The 20,998-nt window shown below is 39.9% G+C and overlaps 1 protein-coding gene across 2 annotated transcripts in view; it reads left to right on the top strand.

The window, feature by feature from the left end:
• The window catches only part of ASHH1 (SET domain group 26), a 59,298-nt gene that overhangs the window by 13,797 nt on the left and 24,503 nt on the right, over positions 1 to 20,998 (top strand). For both annotated transcript variants that reach the window (XM_010252130.3, XM_010252139.3), the window contains exons 5-7: positions 8,311 to 8,397; positions 8,705 to 8,789; positions 9,300 to 9,393. In XM_010252130.3, coding sequence (XP_010250432.1) covers positions 8,311 to 8,397; positions 8,705 to 8,789; positions 9,300 to 9,393 — 266 coding nt within the window. The remainder of the gene's footprint in view (positions 1 to 8,310; positions 8,398 to 8,704; positions 8,790 to 9,299; positions 9,394 to 20,998) is intronic.

Raw genomic sequence — 20,998 nt, 5'->3', positions numbered from 1 at the left:
AGATGACGACACGAACTGATCCTATCTTAGCAACCGGGGAGAACGTCTCCGTGTAGTCAATGCCATAGGTTTGGGAGTACCCTTTGGCAACCAGCCGCGCCTTCAGGCGCTCAACACGACCATCTGGCAAGTACTTAACACTATACACCCACTTACAACCGACAGCCTGCTTCCCAGGAGGAAGAGCGGTGAGATCCCAAGTGTGATTATGATGCAAAGCAGAGAGCTCTTCTTCCATAGCACGGCACCACTCTGGAGAGGTAAGGGCTTCCTGGACATCCTTAGGAACAACCACGGAGGATAACAAAGATATGAACTGGCGATGGGAAGCGGAGAGGTGGGTAAGTGAAACAAAATTGGAAATAGGGTGAAGGGTGCAAGTACGCTTACCTTTCCGTAAGGCAATAGGAAGATCTAGGTCGGAGGCTGGTGTCGAAGCTGGAGCTGGATCTGTCGACGGTGATGAAGCTGGAGGAGCTGCAGCCGGTACACGTGGGCGATGTGTATACACGTGACGGATGGGTGGACGGTCAACCAATGGTGGCACCGGAGGCAAGGACGTAGGCATGACTGGAACCAAAGGAGGTGGATCAGCCACAGGAAGAGGAAGAGGAGGTGGTGATGTGGGGGAAGCAGCAGCACCGGACCCCACGAAGAACGGAGTAGACTCAAAGAATGTAACATCAGCACATACCAAGGAACGACGAGAACTAGGATGATAACACTTGTACCCTTTCTGAGTTCGGGAATAACCAAGGAAGATACACTTCAGGGAACGTGCATCTAACTTGTCAGTCCCGGGACTCAGATTATGAACGAAGCAGACACACCCAAATACCCGAGGAGAAAGCGGAAACGGAGACATGTTGGGGAATAAGACACTAAAAGGAGAACGACCATCAAGGATAGACGTGGGCATCCGATTAATTAAGAAACAAGAGGTGAGCATTGCATCGCTCCAAAAAGTTTTGGGAACATTCATGTGGTGCATGAGGGAGCGTGCCGTTTCTACAAGATGGCAGTTCTTTCTCTCAGCAACCCCATTTTGTTGCGGAGTATAGGTACATGAAGTTTGGTGTATAATCCCATGGTGGTCCAAGTATTCTCGAAAAGATGAGGACAAGTATTCACGACCATTATCAGAACGGAAAATTTTGATGTGAACACCAAATTGATTGCGGATCTCAGCATAAAATTTCTGGAAGATGGAAAATAATTCACTTCTTTCTTTCATTAAATAGAGCCACGTCATTCTTGAACAGTCATCAACAAAAATAACAAAATATCGGTATCCATTATATGACATCACTTTATAAGGACCCCAAACATCTGAATGAATTAAAGAAAAAAGACTCGACACACGGTTATCGACCCTAGAACGAAAGGGAACACGATGGTGTTTCCCAAATTGACAAGACTCACAATCTAAAACAGAAAGTTGACTCAATGAAGGGACTAAGGACTGCAACACTTTCAGCGAAGGATGACCAAATCTACAGTGCCACTGGAGAGGAGAAATGGATGACTGAAGAGCCGTTGACGTTCGTCCACCACCATCAAGATAATACAGTCCACCGGCTTCATGCCCTCCACCAATCTTCATCCCCGTCTTGAGATCCTGAAAAACACACATAGAAGGGTAAAAAGTGATGGAGCACTTAAGTGACTTGGTCAGCTTACTAACAGACATAAGATTAAATGGAAGCTTAGGTACATATAAAACAGAGGATAGGGATACAGGGTCTAGGTCAACATTACCAACACCACAGATAGATGACGTGGAGCCATTAGCAAGGGTAACAGATTGTGATGTTGAGCAATGAGTGAGAGATGAAAACACACCTGGAGTTCCCGTCATGTGATCGAAGGCTCCAGAGTCAATAATCCAGGGGTTGGGTGTGGATGCCAAACAAGCCATACCTGAGTGTGCAAAGGAAGCTGTGTTCTGCTGCGACTTGGATTGAACAAACCTCTCATACTCATCACGAGGAACACTCACCATCTCCTTGCCTGGACCATCTGAGGGAGTAGAAGGCATCGGGTCAGCTGACCGTTTCTCCTGTGTAGGGCTGAAACTGGTGTCACTAGTCATGGCATGGTTGGCCCACGTCGAGGGAGGACCATGTAAGTCATAGCAGTAGTTAATGGTATGTCCATCCAAACCACAGTGAGTACACTTCCGTGGACCCGAGCCACGTCCTCTACCACGAGCTCCCCCTGAATCTCTGCCTCCAGTACGACCACCACCACGGATGTGTGTAGATCCACCACTACCACTCCTGCCAGGCTGGGTTCCTCGAGTCCCACTTCTGCCACCTCGGCCTCTTGACACTGCAAATGCTGATTTATCGGAGACATTAGAGTCCATAGATCCAATGGAAGCCCTCCGAAGACGAGCAAACACCTCCTCTAAAGATGGAAGAGCAGATCCCCCTAGTATCTGGGCTCGTACTGGTTCATACTCAGACTTCAGCCCCACCAGAAACCGTGTTACATCAAGCTGCTCTCGCTGTTGCTGTTGAACTTTGACATCTGAAGTGAGAGGATGATAGACATTTAACTCATTACGGATATTCCTCACATTGGCATAGTACTCCTCAAGGCTCTGATTTCCCTGTTGCAGATTGAAGTAATCCTGATACAGTTGATATACCCTAGTGGTATTATCCTGACCTGAATACAGTTTCTTGGCATGATCCCACACCTCTTTGGCTGTGTCAAGAAACATGAAGTTCACACTGATTTTGGGTTCCATACTGTTCCACAACCATGTAATGATCTGTGCATCTTCCTGTTCCCAGTCTTCATACTCCTGAGAATTAGCGGGGGGTTTCTCCTCTCTTATATGCTTCACTTTCTTCTTCGCCTTCAGAAAAACCTCTACAGACTTGGCCCAAGGGACATAATTCTCTCCATTCAGTTTAATGGAGGTCATTTGGACATTCAGGTAGTCAGTAGATATCATGACACTAGGTTTACTATCACTGTTATCTGCCATTGCCGAACTCCCTTAATTCTGAGCACTGAATTAGGAGCACTACACACTGCACACTACACACAGACACTTCATCGAAATCTGCACACTGATTTCAACAGCTGAGAACTGCAACACCACAAACCCTACTCACCGAAGTCTGTACACTGATTTCAGCAGTATTAAATGTTGAAAACTACAACACCACAACCCCTACTCACCGAGGTCTACACACTGATTTCAGCGATATCAAAAGCTGAAAACCACACTTGTAGCACCACCAACATTAATCCACAACTATAGGAAGCTTCACCATTAAGTAGACACTATTGCCATTCGAATCACACACAAACCAGAATAAACCCTAGCATAAACCCTAGCATACTGCAATCTGAGAACCCATCATGCGAACTGTACTACACCTCTCATGTATTCCATAACAAAAAAATATATAAAAAAAACTTTACCTCATCGCCTGAAGGCCAACCATACGAAGGGCTGAGACACCACTGCACCACACGTACCAGCCCTAACTAGGGCTTAGAAACCACAGCAACCAATCACCAACGACACAATCAGAGGCATAGAGACCTCCTAGGGAAGAGGGCGATCACTCCTTTTCAGCCCTTTTCCCAGTCTCCAACTCACAACTGAGAACCCCAAGTGAAACCCTAATTCGAATGCGCAGAAGGCAGAATTCTAGCAAGTCTGATTTGGTGAACCTGGCTCTGATACCATGTTGAAGTTTGACCTGCCATAGAATTCTGTCTTGTTCGTTGACTGTAGAGTAAAGTAGACAGCAAGAAGTAGGAGAGGAAAGAAGAAAAGAGAGAAGAGAGAAAAGAGAGAAAGGCTGGTTCGAATTAGGGAAAAAAGTTAATCCCTTGATTCGGCCAGACCTATTATTATATTATTGACTTATTGAAAAAGACTTGAGTGCCCTTCTTTAAGTAAGAGGCACTCGAACTAACATAACAGTACACATCAGCATTCTCAACAAGTACAAAGACTGAAATACCCCTTCACTAACACCACTAACAGCATGTAATGTGATTTGAACCTTCACCACTTGTGTAAATAACAACTACTATTACCACCAAGCTATGACCAACTTGTTGGTCAAAAGGGAGTTAGTTTTTAGTTTTAAGTACATAAATATAAGATTAATGGGTTGGGCGGGTTGGATTGGGTCAAGGCAGGTTTGGGTTGAACCCAACCCATTTAATTTTATATAACTAGGTCATTAATGAGTTGGCGAATTAGATGGGTTGGGTTGAAGCTCAACCCAAACCAAGCCCAACCCAATCCACCCAATTGCACTGCTACTGGTTATGCCCCAAACTGTTGTTTGCTGAAAAAACATTTAAAAAGTTAGAAAACAGTTGAGCTGGATGATTGAACCATTGAACTGTTCAACCCAGTAGACCTGTTCATGGGCCGGGCTTCGGGCCTGACTTACACTATGTCGGGCTCGGGCTTTGGGCCGGGCCTCATTCAAAATTTGGCAAAATCCAAGCCCAAGCCCAAGCCCGACCCATGAACAACTCTACCAGTTAGTGGCTTGTGGGTCACATTTAAATTTAAAAGAAAAAAAAAATATAAAGGGGGCAGTTTACTCCGTTTTTTCCCTAGGGTTTACCAGTTTACCAAGTCTGAGAGAAAGACTCATGCCAGCTTGATGGGGATCAACTTAAGGTATATCAGAAGAGAACCAAAGCTGCTCCTATGCTTGTTTGGCATCATTATGATGATGTGGAACCCATATGGGAGCTGGGTTAGCACTGGATCAACTTGGGAACACCCTAGAGTCTTCAATCCACCTTAAGATGCTTTGTGTGGTTGAGTTTGCTGCTGGACAGGACTTATTTGACTTGTATTTCTGGACAGCAAGGGTATTTTTGTAATTTTTTCATGTTTGGGGACAAGTCAGTCTAGTAATTCCCTTTGTTTGGCTTTATGTTTGTAATTGTTTGGGCAGGTTTAGTCTAATCTAGCTTCTTTTTTGTAAATGGCTTGTTGTGCAAGCTAACTTGGGGGGCAAGTTTCTTCCTTTGGAAGCTTCTTTCTTATTAAACTTGTAAGGCTCATTTTTTTTGAAGATAGATAAAAAGATAAACTTTATTAAGGAAAAAGATTAAAGAGGATACATCAGGGTGACAAGTGATAACTGATAAGACATCACCCATCAATGAACAGATCCGCACTTACATCTCCCCTTAGGCATAAGGTGATCAACCCTTCAAACAAACATAACATACCGAAAAACAGTTTTTGTGATATTTGATTTGGGTTTTTGGTAGTAGTAACTTGTTAGGCTCATTTGAAGAACAATTTTTGGTTAATGAAAAAAGAAAGTTCTCTAAATAATTTGGTGTGATTGCCTTGGGTTTTCATCTTATTTTCATCTCTTCTCTTCTTTCTCTGTTAGTTCTTTGTTTGTGCTACACATCTAGACCTAAGTTGGTTGCAAGATTAGTGCTGAATCACAAAGAACCTGCATCACAGCTGCTGACAACTGCCATTTGTAGCGAAGGAGACCATCAACCCCAGGCCTATGGCAATTGGCAAAGGAGACCATCGACCCACTCTATCTCATGTTAGCCATTGGCAACCGCCATTTGCAGCGGTGACCATGAGTTTGTGCTTGTAGCAGCGACCAACTCGGTAGAGAGACCCATGGCTTGTAATAGCAATCCAAATCCTCTTTCTCTTAATTTCTTGCACCAGTGGCTGCCATTTGCAGTGGTGACCTATGGCTTGGACTTGGGAGCAATGACCAACTCTCTCATCTCTTATTCTCTTGCACTGACGACCACCATTTGCACTGGCAACCATCATTTGTTCACATGATTGCAAGTTAGGGTCTACACTTTTTGTTATCCCCTTCTATGATTGGTTGAAATCTCTATTATTTTGCTGTGAAATCCCATGTTTTTCCCTTGATTTAGAGCATTTTAGATGTTTTCTTTCCTGTTTTTAATCAAAGAGCAATTAAATTCATTTATGAGAACTGTCTCACTTCGATACTGAATGAATGCTCTGTAAATGTATCCATATATTTGATTATTTGTAGGCATTATATTTTTTTGTTATCATATTTGTGATGTCACGGGTTGAAGCATTCGACCTAGATGATTGAACTGGTGAACCGGAAACAGGAGACCATAGTGGTTCCATTTCTGGGTCGGTTTTTAAAAACTTGGTTTTTTGGGAGGCATTTGCAAAGCAAAGTCTTATCATTTGCATACTGCAACAAAGCTACTTCAATCTCCTCTCCCACCTTGAAGCCCTCTAGTAAGCCTCCTTCCACTGCTTTGTTCACCATAGTGCTAAGGGCTTCTATTAAGCGAATGAAAAGCAAAGGCGAAAGGGATCACCCTGTCTTAATCCCCTAGAATTGTGGAACCTTCCTTTTGGGCTACCATTTATTAAAATTGAAAAACTTTCTGTAGATATACAAACCTTTATCCAGTTCCTCTACCTCCTACGAAAGTTGTAGCTCCCCCTCTCTTTTATTTCTTTATTTTTTGATACATCATTAAGTAAACAGATTTGGGGGTTTTCATTCTCTCTTTCTCTATCCCTTTTCTGTTACATGGTCTTCAATCTTTTCTGTCAACAGTTTATTTTCCCTCTTAGTGTTGGAGAAAAAGGTGTGTTCGTTCCTTGTCAACTTCAATTAGAGGAAGGGTAGAAGCACAAATGTATTTTGATAGGAGCACCAACAAATTTTGATTAACTCATGGAAAGGAATATGGAATTTGGTTTTCCTTCTTTCACTTTTGATTGGGCTTTTATCCTTGGACAGAAGATTTCCTTTGAGAGATTCGAATTTGTCTCTCTCCCCTTTTCAAATATTACTATGGAGTACAAAACAAGTGATCCCTCCCCATCCTTTGTTTTGCTAGAGATTCAGCCATAGCATTAGCTGATCTTTGTACCCAGCTGATTTTGTTAGCTGCCTGAACCTCTTCATTTCATTCCTATAGGTCCAGTTGACTTTCTCCTTTTCCAATAGCCAGCTTATGATGACTTTAGAGTCTCCTTCTATAATTACTTCTTACAATTTTAACCTCCTGGTATGATCCCTCCATGGTGGCTAACCTTCTCAGCTCTTCATAAGTCCCCCACTCTAATAGGACTGAAAAAAGAGTGCAAAAATATTTCCTTTGTCATTTTAAAGACACCTCCCACAGTCCCACTCCTGAAGGCTTTGGATTCCACCATGCTATTCCCATCAAAATTGAGTTTTATGAATCCATTTTTTTTGTTGATGTCCAACTCTAATGTTGCACTATCCTTTCCGTGGACATTCCTGCCACTTCCCTCCATTTCCTCATTACTTAATCTGTAGAAAAGGTCAGAAGGTTTCTAGAGACCACCTAATGAGCCACCCTGATAGTGATACATTCAATAACTGCTTCCTTACTTCTCTCTTGCTCTTTACATGTTCAATATTGTTTCAAATAATTAGAGATACAAACAAACAATTAAAGCTTTATAATGGCTTTGTGGTTGACTAGATTGACTAGTTTGTTAATCGACTAGTGGACCTAGTTGATGCTCAGTCATCCTGAGCAATTACATCATCAGTATCAACTGGCTACTTAATGATGCAGTTGGTTGGGCCCTCAACTGAAATAGTCAATCAACTAGTAGATGATTGGTTGATGCTTTGATAACACACTGATTGGTAACAGTAACTTTAAGGGACCCTATTACAAAAGTATCTCAAAAAAAGCCAAAATATATTATCAGCTACAGTTAGTTACTAAATCCACTTCTTATCAACTTCTTTCCTGCTCATGTCTTTGAAGACTTTTTGGACCAAAGGTCCAGTGCCCAATCCACAATAATTAAACTAATATCTTTGCATTTTCTATGGTTTGATCTTGAGTTATTGTTATTCTGGAAAAATCTCTATTCCTTTCCTTCCATTTTCCCATAAAGTGGAAAAGGAGGTCTAGGACCTTTATTTCCAAAAGTCAAAGATGGGCATAAATGTGAGAGCTGAAGATAAGAGTTGATGCTGGAAGTATCCAGTTCATCCAAAAAAATGAAAGGGGTAAAACCAAATCTTTTTTTGAGACCTTTCAATGAACAACAGGATTGTATGCATCCTTTCTACTATGTCACACAAATTTGAAGTGTCCTACCTTATTTGTGTTGTGCTTCTTATGTGTCTTATAGTGGAAACTTTTTACAGCATGGGGAACACTAACATGTTTATTGTGGTTATGCATGTAGGTAGATGGTTCCTTTGAAAGTTTGAAACTATTGTTGCATTTTTTTTTTGTCTTAATTCTATTTTGAGAATTAGATGTTTCTGTTGGCAGAGATTCCAGAAATGTGACTATGCTAAATCAAAGTTGTTCAAAACTGAAGGACGTGGATGGGGTCTTCTTGCTGATGAGAATATTAAGGTAGTTAATTACAAAATCTAGAATTATGCAATTATTAGATGTGTCTGTAAGTTGTATGCCCAAACTCTCACCCTTTTTCTAGTGTGACATTTAAAATTGTAATCATTGTTTTGGACATTGATGGCTAATGCTTATTTCATTTCATACAATCATACTTAATCAATGTGTTCTGAGTATGCACTTTGATAGAATCTCTATGTTTGGAACTTACAGTCTTGAACGCAGCTTCATGTACTGTCATCTGTTGCTTGTTTGAAAGTACTTGAGTTGAACTGTTATTCACCAGTAAGCATTTTTTCCTTACCAGGCTGGGCAATTTATAATTGAATATTGTGGCGAAGTAATCTCATGGAAAGAAGCAAGGCGGAGGTCCCAAACATATGAAAATCAAGGTAATAATTGGATTATCATGTAAACCTGAGATGGTTTGCTAGTTGGGTCATTTAGAGAGGAATTGTAAACATTTGTCTAAATGACCAGGAATAATTGACATGGCAACGTGGTTAGGGTCTAAAGGGTTCCAACATATTCCCTTCACTTCCTTCTAATTATGGGATAAATTTAAGATTAAAAGCCCTTACTATGCTTCCAAGATAAATCCTTCTGTATTTCACTGATTTAAATTAAAAAAATATAATTTTTGTGGTTTATATCACTAGGGAAAAACCACAGTACAAGGTGCCATTTGGGGCTGATGAGGACTGGGGTGTGAACACCTTCCCAGTCTAGAGGTGTCCTTTATTATATGATTTAGATTAGCAACATTATTGATTCATGTAGCAGATCAGACTTCCTTTCTTCCATGCATGTGTGCATTTTATACATATATATGTATGCATTTATATGTATATCCATGCCCATTGTGAAAATTATTAATACTTTCCACAAATGGCTTTCTTCAGGTGTGAAAGATGCATTTATCATATCCCTCAATGCCCATGAATCAATTGATGCTACTAAAAAGGGAAGCCTTGCTAGGTTCATAAACCATTCATGGTAAGTTCTCAAGAAAGTGGTGTAGGTGTGCAGCTTCTGGAGTGGGGGGCATGGAGGTCAATTGTTTGAACATTGCTAGGAAGTTTGGTGCTTTGATTATAATTGTTATTGGGGTTGGGGCTGGCAAGGAAGTTGTTTGTTAGGGGCTTCACATGGGTCATAGTTGGGCTTTGGAGGCCTTTTGTTTTGTTCTTTTCTGGAAGGATAGTTGTTCTAGATTTTGGGCCACTTCTGGGTGTTCATTGGGACTGGTTTAATTTTATAGTTAGAATTTTCTGAGAGCATTTAGGTCTCCTTTTCTTCTCCTTTTTTTTTTTTTTCTCTTATTGGTCTTCTATACTTGTTTGGACTGTATTTTTAATATTACTTTTCTCATTAAGTGATAAAAAAATCTATGGTTGCTATTTTAGATAGAGAATTAACTTTTGGAAGTAATTTTTCTTTTCTTTTTTTTTTTTAAGTTTAATGGTATGCAGAAATTAGGATGTGCAACTTTATTTTGATACTCTAGTAGTAGTAGATGATGAAGAAATAAATTGTTTGAATCTTTTAGAGGCTTGCCCATTTGGCACCTTCAAAATGAGAAAGAGGTTTTGGAGTAGGTACTGGCAGAGTAGCAATTCTCAAAATCAATTCAAACTAGGTCCTTGGTTGGAGGTTTATTCTTTTTATTTTTCAATGTAGAGATGAAGCAATTCTGTTTTAGAATTGAAATCTCAGATGAAGTGTGATCCAAAAGTCTGTTTGGATCAGTGGTATCCAGTGGTGAGCTGTTTGAGAGATCAGTGGTATCCAAAAGTCTGTTTGCACATCTCATTATATGCATGGCTATTCATATATTTGCTCCAATAGGTGGTGCTTATGGTTGCTTTATAAAGTGGTTAAGAGGAAAGTTACATGGTTGGAATTGCAATCAGCTAGTATTATGGTTAAATGCGATGATATTAATGAAATTCATTCCTTGTTGGAGATGGAATTTACTAGATTACTGCCTTACTGATGAGTTATATGATCTAAGAATTATAATTGAAGGTGCTTGTGTAGAACTATCTAAAAAAGCCTTAAATGTAATTATCATCTTCTCTTGTCAATTGCAGAATAAGAAGGTTGTTATTAGTGATTGTTTGGAAGATGATGCCAATTGGATGGTTGAAGATGATGAGATGGAAAGAAAGGGTGTTATGGGAATTTTCAGCAGAGAAGGATGGTTGTGGCAGCGGAAGGCACAAATGTAGTTTATTCTTATTTTTTAAGGCGTTTTTCAGTGATACGTCTTGTAGGTTTGTCATTTTATGATCAATGTACCAATATGTTGCTGAAGTTAGAGCAATCTATGATGCTCTGTGATATTGTCATCAACTTGGGCACAATAGTCTCATGATCGAAGTAATCCTCTCACTGTTTCAAGATTCTCAATCATGATTGTGGGCCACCTTAAGGCCTTATTGGCTGGCTTGACAAGATTTGTGAAGTCATTGTTGAGTGTTAGTTTCCTTTGATCATACTCTTTGAGATATGGTTTAAAATGTCCATAAATTTCCTAATCTTTCCACAACATATTTCCATTTCCATGGGTAGCGACACAAAATTTTGCTGGAGCCGATATCTTCCCCAGTGAACACTACCAGCACTATGTGGAGTATAAGAGATAGTATTGTAAGATAAGTTGGTGACAATATTTTAGATATGTGGAGTAACAATGTTATGGCTCACCTAATATACATGATTACCACTTTGAGCCAGTTTGATATTCATTTCAAAAATGAAGTTAAATATTAGCTTCTTTTTGTGTAATAGATTATTTGGTTGAGCTGTTAGAGTCATTGCATTTTCTATGAGTTTAAGTTTTGCTTGAACTCATTCTATTATGTAGTTTTGAATCTTAAGGTTTATAGAACAGTTTCACAATGTATTATTTTGTCTTTAACCTTAGTTTATTAGCTTTGTTTAATGATTTCGAACAAGATAATAATTTAAAAAGGTGTGTCTATGCTTCATTTATCATTTCATAAAATATCATTATATATTTTAAATTTCGAACAACATGTTTCTGCCATGTCTATAATTTTTACAATATTTCCAACATGTTTCCTATATTTGGATGACCAACATTTTAAACCTTGTTGAGAAGGTAATCTGGTTTCAGATGTGTTTGCCAGCTTGACTTGCAACATTTGATCTTCTGCATGCTTTCATGCGGTTTCAGATGTTCCTTGTCACCTCTGACATCTTGTTTTTGAGGATCAGCTTCAAATTCCTCTCATTAGGAGGAACTAGTCCAATTCTTTTTTAGGCTCCTAGATGCTTTATTTTTTAGTCTATGAGTTGGTGGCTTGGTGTATAGTATCTCTTGATGGTTAGGCTTTTGGATCCCTCTCTCCTAGTTTTTTTCCTCTTATTTTAATATTTACGGGCATTGGGAGTAAAGTTTGGGGTTAAAAAAATGTCTTGTAGGTTTTGAGTTTTAATTTAGAAGAGGAAAGAGTGGAGATGTCTTTGGAAATGAAAGGGGGAGTGACAAGTTGAAGGGTGGTGGGGCAGGAAGACAAATATCATTGGACAAACAATGCATGCATTAATAGGTTAGTATTGTCATGGGAACAGCCTTGATAGGGTGGTTGAGAGGGAGTTTTAGGTGCATAAACTTGGGTTTATTTTATTTGGGTGGGGAAGAAGGAATAAGAAAGATATTTGAAGATTTAGAGGTGAAGCAAAGAGAAAAGGAGATTGAGGAAGTTGTGTCTTCCTTTACAATGGGGAGTAGAGAAGTTAAGTATGGGGAGTAGTGTGAGGATCTTGGTTTTGGTGAAGGAAGGACGGGATCTTTGAAGAAGGTGGCTCTTTAGGGGAGAGATTTGTTGCATTGAACTATCAAATTAACAATATAAATGAGAATTCTTACATGGGATACTAGAGGGTTAATAGGCCGTTGTGGCAAATAGGAATGAAGGATCATCTGGTTAGGTGGGAGATAGTGTGTAGGAGCAAGAGGGAGGAAGGCCTGGGAATAGGTAATATTGGGAATAAGAATATGGCTTTGTTGGGGAAATTGCCTATTGAGAGAAAAATTGTGGAGCAGAGTGGTAGCAAGTATTCATGGTCTCTAGGGCAATGGTTTGGATGCTGGTATTTGTCCTTGAACAATGTTGGCTTCACTATGGAAATCTATTCATGGTATTCTCCTGCAATTCTTAAGCCATGTTTGGTATGGTGCGTGTTCTGGGAACTCTATTTTGTTTTTGAAAGATGTATGAGTGGGAAACTTCCCTCTTATGGACCTTTTCCCTTCTTTGTACTCTATTTCCCCATTTAAAAAGGAGCCCATTTCAAGATTTTTATCACCTTGCTTGCTTCTTATTGGTATTAATTGGGATTTTGAGTTTAGAAGGGGTTTGTGTGAGAGCGAATATAATGAGGCTACAAATTTGTTGCTGCTCCTGAAAAAAGTTTGTCTTGACTTCTCTAAGCCTGATAGGAGGGTGGGTTCTCCCATCCCAAAGGTTTTTTCTTGTTTGCCTCTTTCTTTAACTCTCTTTACTTCTCTCTACAAGCTCTTCCTTTTCCTTCCAAGCACTGTGGTGCAGGCTAGTCACTTCTAAATCATTGCCTTTGGAGAGTGTTGTTACCACCTACTAATCTCTTGTCCATTTGTTGCGGGTATTTTTAATTGTTTTTATCTTTATATGGGTGCTGGTGGAACTTACCGGTGGAGGTGAGGAGGTTGTTTGATCCTTCTACATTTCCTTGGCCTAGAAGGGGGAAGAGTGCTATGGGGTGCACTAGGGCAGCAGTGCTGTAGACTATTTGGGAAGAAAGGAATGCAAGAATCTCAAGAGGAGGACAGATTTTAGAAGCAGTGAAGAAGTGTATAATGATGAGGGTGATACATTGGGTCAGAATTATGGACATTTTTCCACATCTTTCGTTTGATTATATATGGAGCAATTGGTGTGGTGGCAAATAACTCTTAAAAAAATGAGTTGACAACTTGCCTTTTGTCACCTACTGGTGAAGATTATAAAATTAAATTTTGATGGAAGCAGCCAAGGTAATTTGATTCTTCTTGGAGTGTGTGTGTGTTGGGGGGGGGGGTTAGAAACATTGAAGGAAATGTATTGCTTTATTTTTGGGTCTGGTGTGAGAGGGGGATTCAGTTAGGGTTGTACTCCTTGCGGCAATTCAAGGGGTGCAGTTAGCTAAGAATTTGAATGTGAAAAAGTAGATTGTGATGGGGGATTCCAATTTGGTAGTGGAGTGGTTGAAGAATCCATGGGCTGTCATCTTGGAGTATAGGGATGGGATTAAGGAATTTAAATGGTTAACCAGGAATATGACTCATTGAATGGGATGGCGAATATTTTAGCAAAACAAGGGGTTAATAGAGTTCTTTTATTTTGGGATCAGTTATAATCTGTTTCTTCCCTTTATGAAGTGAGTGAACCTTTAACCTCTTGGGATGCTTGTACTGTATATATATATATATCTTGATAAATAAGATAAGATAAATTTCATTAATAGAAAACTAATGCAGTTACAAGCTTCCCATGGAGAGGCATGAGCTGCGTCCTCTCCTAACAGCAGGAAGAAAGACAAAAGATAGAGAACAGATTCAGTCTACAATTGAGCCCAATACAAACTTTCCCTGTTTACCCCTTGTTTTGCAAGACCATCAGTCATAGAGTTTGCTGATCTCCCCACCCATTGTATTCTCGCTGTCAAGCTCCTTGTCAGGCAGTTGAATTTTTTAATTTCATTCTTAAAACACCACACTATAGAGTCCGGGTTTTGTAGCCAGCCCACTATCACCTTGGAGTCCCCTTCTATTATCAACCGCTCCACACCTATCTGCACTGCTAGCTGTACTCCCTGGTTAGCAGCTGCAAGTTCCGCCCTAGTAGAGTTTCCAACTCCTATGGGTCCTGAGTAAATAGGAGCCACATTCCCAGCCTCATTCCTCAGTACCCCTCCCACCCCTGACGGACCTGGATTACCAAGACTACTGCCATTGAAACTCTGCTTCAAGAAGCTTTCAGGAGGAGGTTCCCAAGCCATACTCACTTTAGTCTTTATGGATGAACATTAGCCACTGCTAACTAATTCCTCCAAATATCATTAAATGAGAATTGATGGAATAGGTCCAGTGATTTTAGCCACAGGATCACCCTACTTAGAATGCAGTCCTTCATCTCTTCTAGGCTTCTCTCCCTCTATTGGAAAATTCTGGTATTCCTTTCTTCCCACACGGACCAGATCAGCGCTGCTCTTGCACACCTCCACATAATTCTTCCTCTTCTGTGACACCAAGGGAAGAAAGCAGGATAAAAAATCAAACTTGCATCTGCTGGCCTAACCAACCTGCACCCAAACAATGAGAAGAGCCACTCCCATAACTCTGCAGTAAATGAACAAGATATTAGTAGATGGTTACAGTCCTCACCATGTGACCTGCAAAGAATACACCAAGAAGGTGAGAGACAGAGAAAAGGTCTTCTCTTTTGTAGAATGTCTAAGGTGTTTATTTTCCCATAATGCACTTCCCAGCAAAAAGCCATAACCTTAGGGGGGACAGGCCTACACCAGATTTCCTTAAGAGGGAAAGGCTGGTTGGGGGTAGACTGAGTAATGGATTTAAAGAAAGAAGCGCATGAGAAGGATCCATTTGGCTTGGGTGTCCAAATCCGTTTATCAGGTTCAGAAGGGTCCAGACACATTGTATCAAGTAGGCTTTAGCAGATTTGTTAGGGACACAGTTTCCTCTTCTCTTAAACCTCTACGAAACCCAAAGTCCCAATTTGATGTTAATGGATTATCCATAATGGAAAGAAACTTTGACACAAAATCCTTTTTATACCATGAAACAAAGAACAAAGAAGGGAAAAGGTCCTTCAATGGAGCCTTTCCATCCCAAGTATCCTCCCAAAATAGGACAAAGTTATCATTGCAAACATCATACCTGACAAAACTGAGAAACTGAGGAAGAATGCCATGAATAGTTTTCCATGGTGTTGCCAAGGTTGCCCGCCATGATACTCTAGCATCCCATCCATTTTTTGAGCGACCGTGAATACTACCCACCACCTCATGCCAAAGTCTCTCTCTCTCTCTCCACTGGCCACCTCTATAGCCACTTCCCCGGCAGTGCTTTATTTTTTTAATCAAATTCCCTAACCCCAATCCCCCCTCCTCTTTATTTTGGCATACCACCTCCCATTTTATCAAGTGATCCTTCTTACTTTCCCCTGGCTCCCAGAGGATATCTCTCATCAACTTCTCTAGCTTCTTAGCTTCCCTAGGTGGTATCCTAAACACAGATAGGAAATAGGTTGGTAAGTTAGCAAGTGTGGCTGTTATCAACATGATTCTACCCCCAAGGATATATAGTTTTTTTCCATGAGGTTAACCTCTTTTGGAACCTCTCTACCATTGGACACCAAAAGCTACTCTCCCTAGGGTTTGCCCTTAATGGAAGCCCCAAGTAGGTCATAGGCCAAGACGAGATAGAACACCCTAAAGCTTCTTGCTATAGCCTCCACCTCACTATCCTCCAAGTTAACACCAGCTACACATCTCTTTCCAAAGTTGATACTCAAATTTGACAATCTTTCAAAGCTTCTAACCAGATCCTTGAGATTTCTCACTTTCTCAATATCATCCCCATCACAGAAAATCAGAATATCATTTGCAAATTGGAGGTGGGTGACCAGAATACCATCCCTACTTATTCTCCACCCTTTAATCACTTCTTCTCTGTCAGCCTTTGAGATCATTCTACTAAGCAGCTCTGCTATTAGATGCTATTAGAGTGAAGAGGGAAGGTGATAGAGGGTCCCCTTGCCTGACACCTCTACAAGTTGGGAAGAAGTTCTTCACCACTCCATTAACCAAGACAGAGTAATAGCAAGAGCTAAAACATCAAAGAATCTAATTGCACCACTTATTCTCGAAGCCACAATTTCTCAATACTTGTACCAAGAAGTGCCAGTCCACCAAATCATAGGCCTTTTCTAGATCCAACTTACGAACAAAACCTTTTCTTTTAGATCTTCTCATATCCTCCACACACTCACTAACAATTAGGATCTGATCTACTATTTGTCTCCCTTGTACAAAGGCCCCTTGGGCTTGGCTTATTAGGGAGGGAGAACTACTTTAAGCCTCAGGGACAACACCTTAGCCAAGATTTTGTAAATGCTATCTACCAAACTAATTGGCTTGAAATCCTTAGGTTGGATAGCATCTGGTTTCTGCTATATATATTGATTTATTAAATTTTAAAGTTACTTATTTTTTTATCAATAACACATTTCATTAATTAATCACAAGAATAAGTATAAAGGGGAAGATAGACTTTCTTATCTTCCAACTGCAGCTTGAGCCCCGAAGAAAGGAAAAAAGAAAAAGAAAAAGAATAAAATTGCACCTGTGCCCAAAACATTGACTCCCTCTCCACCCCTTGTTTAGCTAACTCATTAGAAAGGGAATTTGTTGATCTGTTCACCCAACTAATCTTAACTTCCATCTCTTGAACCAGCCACCTGAATTTCCTCCTCACATTGCTGTAATTCCATAAGCCACTATTGTCTTTATTCAGCCACCTGAATTTCTAATATTTATCTCATTAGCTCATTTATCAAAAAAATATTCATCTCCTTAGCTTTCTGGACTCCTTCCATAACTGCATAGATCTCGACTCTAAGAGAGTCATCAACTCCAATTGGGCCTGAGAACATGGCAGAAACAACCCCATTCTCATCCTTAAACACACCCCCAATCCCTGAGTGTCCAGGATTCCCTCTACTACTCCCATCAAAGTTTAGTTTTAGGAATCCAACAGGTGGAGGGGTCCAAGACACACTCATTACTGTTTTGGTTTGGGAACAGTTAGCAATCTCATCCCACTTCCTCAACATGTCATCCACTGTGTAATCTATGAATATCTCTAAGGATTTCAGCCACTGTACAACCCTTATATGGATTAATTCCCTCAGTTCTTCAGCACCTCTCTCCACTTTAGAGAAGATCTTGGAGTTTCTTTCTTCCCATAAAGACCAGCATACCGCAACCCTCAGGCCTCTCCACATAGTCCTTCCCCTTTTCATACGCCTCCTGAAAAAAGAAGGGGAAAAGAGACTTTGCAGGTTTGATGGAGGGTTCCAAGTACACCCAAAAAGGGAGAGAGCCCACCAGTGATTTAAGAGGTGCACTTAAGGCACACCTAGGCGCACAAGCGAGGCGCATTTTGGGGTATGCGCCTCGCTCAGGTCCTAGGCACACCCCTTTCATAGACTTGTTCGGGCTTGCCTCGAGGGGCGTGGTACAAAGGTGACTCATAGAATCAAGAATGCAATATGTTTTACATCACATTAGCTACTTGAAGCAATACAATTAAGGTGAAAAAGAGATTGTGGATTTTACATGCTTGAAAATGCTTTATATGTTTGCTTTTATTTTTAAATTTTCATTTGAATACACTTTACATGTTATGCTTATGTATTTTAATTTTAGATAATAGGTTTTTAAAACATTTATTTTAAAATCTAAGTTTATATTTTTTATTAACATTATGTTTAATATTTTTTATTTTTTTGCATTTTTTTTTTAAATTTTTGGCATTTTTTTTTTAAATTTTCTGACTTTTTTTTTTGAATTTTTTAAGCATTTTTTTTTTGTAATTTTGTGCCTTTCTTAAAAAGGTGCGTGCCTCACCTTGCGCCTCAGGCGCAAATTGGCCCTTGTGTTTTTAAAACACCGAAGACCACTCCCAAATAGACTTTGCAAACTGGCAAGACACCAGTAGGTGAAAACCAGTCTCCCCATCAGCTTTACAAAGAACACACTAGTGAGGGTACAAACAATTATTGGGTCTCTTCTTTTGGAGCATATCACCAGTGTTGATTCTTTCCAAAAAGGCTTCCCAACAAAAACTACCAACCCTAGGAGGAATTGGCATGCACCAAACCTCATTAACAGGGAAAGGGATGGCTACAGGACTGGTGGACTGGCTTAACACTTTGAAGAAAGAGGCGTAGGAGTATGATCCAGTGGGGGTGGGGGTCCAGATTCTAGAGTCCACCTTAGCAGGGTCAAAGAAAACATTATCAAGAAGTCCAAGGAGACTCGGAATACTATCAAGGTCTGAGTCTCTCACAACCCTCCTCAAACCCAAATTCCACCCAAACCCAGAAATGGAAGAGGAAGGGGTAATGAAAGAAGAAACTGGCTCATTTTTCAAATAAGATAGGGCATGCAAAGAAGGAAACTGGTCTTTTAGAGGGGCATTCCCCACCCAAGTTTGTTCCTAGAATTTTATGGAGTTACCTGAATTCAAGTCATACCTCATAAGAGGGGAAAAGACTGGTAACAAATCATGATCCCATCCATTTTGCTCCAGCCCATGTATGCTGATCACTACTTTAGCCCTTAATTTCTCCTTTTCTAGTGGGAACCTCCACAACCACTTCCCCAGAAGGGCCAAATTCCTTTTTCTAATGTTCCCAAGCCCCAAACCATCACGGTGAGAGAATATTGGGATTCAATGGTGATAGTGAATATTCAACATGTTGGTTTGTTGTTTGGGTTGCTGATAACTTGGGATTCAATGGTGATAGTGAATTTTGTGGAACTGAAGGGAAGATTCTTCTCATTCAGTTGGTTTTAGAGGTGAAGGGGGAAGGGATTTGATACCTTATGAATGTATAGTCCTATTCACCACCAACTTTAAGGTGGTTGGATAGATTTTTGTTTTTAGGTTTGTGGGAATCAATGGATTTGGCTTTAGAACCAGTTTTGAATCCTCTATTGATCATAAACTAACTATTCTTAGAGAATTCATTGTTGTCAAGACCTTCAAATTTTCAAAATATGTGGTTGGAACATCTAGAATTTGCCAATATGATTGATAGTTAGGGGTGAAGTCCCTTTGATGAGGAATTACAGGCTTTAAAGCGTTGCTAAAAGGTTGGACTAAGCAGGTATTTGGAAATGTTCAGGGAAGGAAGGAAGAAGTGTTGGAGAAACTTGGTTCATTAGATGAACTGGACAAGGCTGACCACCATGCTTGGGGAATGCTTAGAAGAAGATGTACTAAAGAGAAAGCTTTCTGATGTTGTTCATAAAGGTGTAATATGGTGACACTGTTACTTGGTTGTGAAGAGATTTATCGCTGAAGGCAGAGGATTGTAAAATAACATATTTTTCATGCTTTTGCTACATTTAAACAAAGGAAAAACTTTGTTTCCAGAGTTCAAGAAGGTATATCCAGGATAGTGTAGGGGCTGCCAGTTTATGAGCGGTGCTTGGCACATTATTTGCATGGCACATATATTAAGGGCAGCCCAGTGCATGAGGCTCCCAACAATGCAGGGTCTGGAGAGGGACAGATGTGTGCAGCCTTACCCCTTCACATACATAGAGGCTGTTTCCAATTGCATAGCATTGTGCTATCATAGCACATATATTCTTTGATCCTTTCTTTCACAATTCAATAAAGTTAACTGTTGCCAATAAAAAAAGTTGTCCTTGATACACATGAAGAAATATCTATAACAATCAAGAATGTTTATGCAGATTTATATACAGTTTATGTTTTCCCGTGGAGGAATTCTACAATATATATATATATATATCTTCTGGTTTCTTTGAAGAGGGTAAAATGACTGTCAGAGAGAAGATTAGAGGAAGAAGAAATTGAAACAGCTTTATGATCAATGAGTGGTGATATGACTCTGGGATATGTTGGTTTTAGCATGGCATTCTTCAATGCATGTTTGTAGTCTGTTTTTTCAGAAATGGTATCTAATGCAGCTTTTATCATTTCCTAATAAGGATAGAGTCCTGGAAATAAATGATTTCATCCTATCAATCTAATTTCAGGTATGTATAAAATCCTTATTAAACGTGAAAGTAGACTTTATGAAACTTGAACCAATGAAAAGTAAGCTGACTTTAATGTGATTGGTTGAGATCTGGATTTAACGTGCAGCCAATATTAGTGAATGTACCATTGTTGAACTCAGAAATAAAATGTTCGAAAATATCTATTTGCTCAGTTGGTTAGAGTATTATGTTATTAATAGAAAGGTTGTAGTTTTGTACCTAATGCCATACATAGGCTAAACTGTCATGGAGACTCTGAACTGGCTCTGTGGCTCACAGCAAAGGTTTCAAGTATGGCATCATTTGAAGTTTTCAGGTTTTTGATGGCTCTCCCACCATCTACCTTTTACAATTAACTAATAATACTTTACTTTTCTGTAATGCTGTTGAGGAATAGCTCCTATACCTTAGATGCTTATCTGCTCGTTTAATCTATTTTGGGACTTAGAATAAACCTCCATAGAAGCTAGGTATAGATGTTGGAAATGTCAATTTGGACTATCTAGCTATATTGCCTTGGATACAACATACAAAGTTGCTAATTTCCCATCTATCTCTGTTTGTGCTTCAGTGTTGTCATCTTTCCAACTCGATTTTGGAACCCATTGTTGAAAGAGTTCATAAAAAGCTGGCCTCATGGAAGTCTAGGTACATCTCTAAAGAGAGGAAGGACGTTCTCTTTTGGAATTCATTGGCCTAGCTCCCGATTTATTTTATATATATCTCTCTT

The sequence above is a fragment of the Nelumbo nucifera genome, chromosome 3, assembly GCF_055504915.1.
Source record: "Nelumbo nucifera cultivar China Antique chromosome 3, China Antique-T2T, whole genome shotgun sequence".
Taxonomy (NCBI): domain Eukaryota; kingdom Viridiplantae; phylum Streptophyta; class Magnoliopsida; order Proteales; family Nelumbonaceae; genus Nelumbo; species Nelumbo nucifera.
Note: the sequence above shows the minus strand (reverse complement) of the source record. Positions and strands in the feature narration are given on the sequence as shown.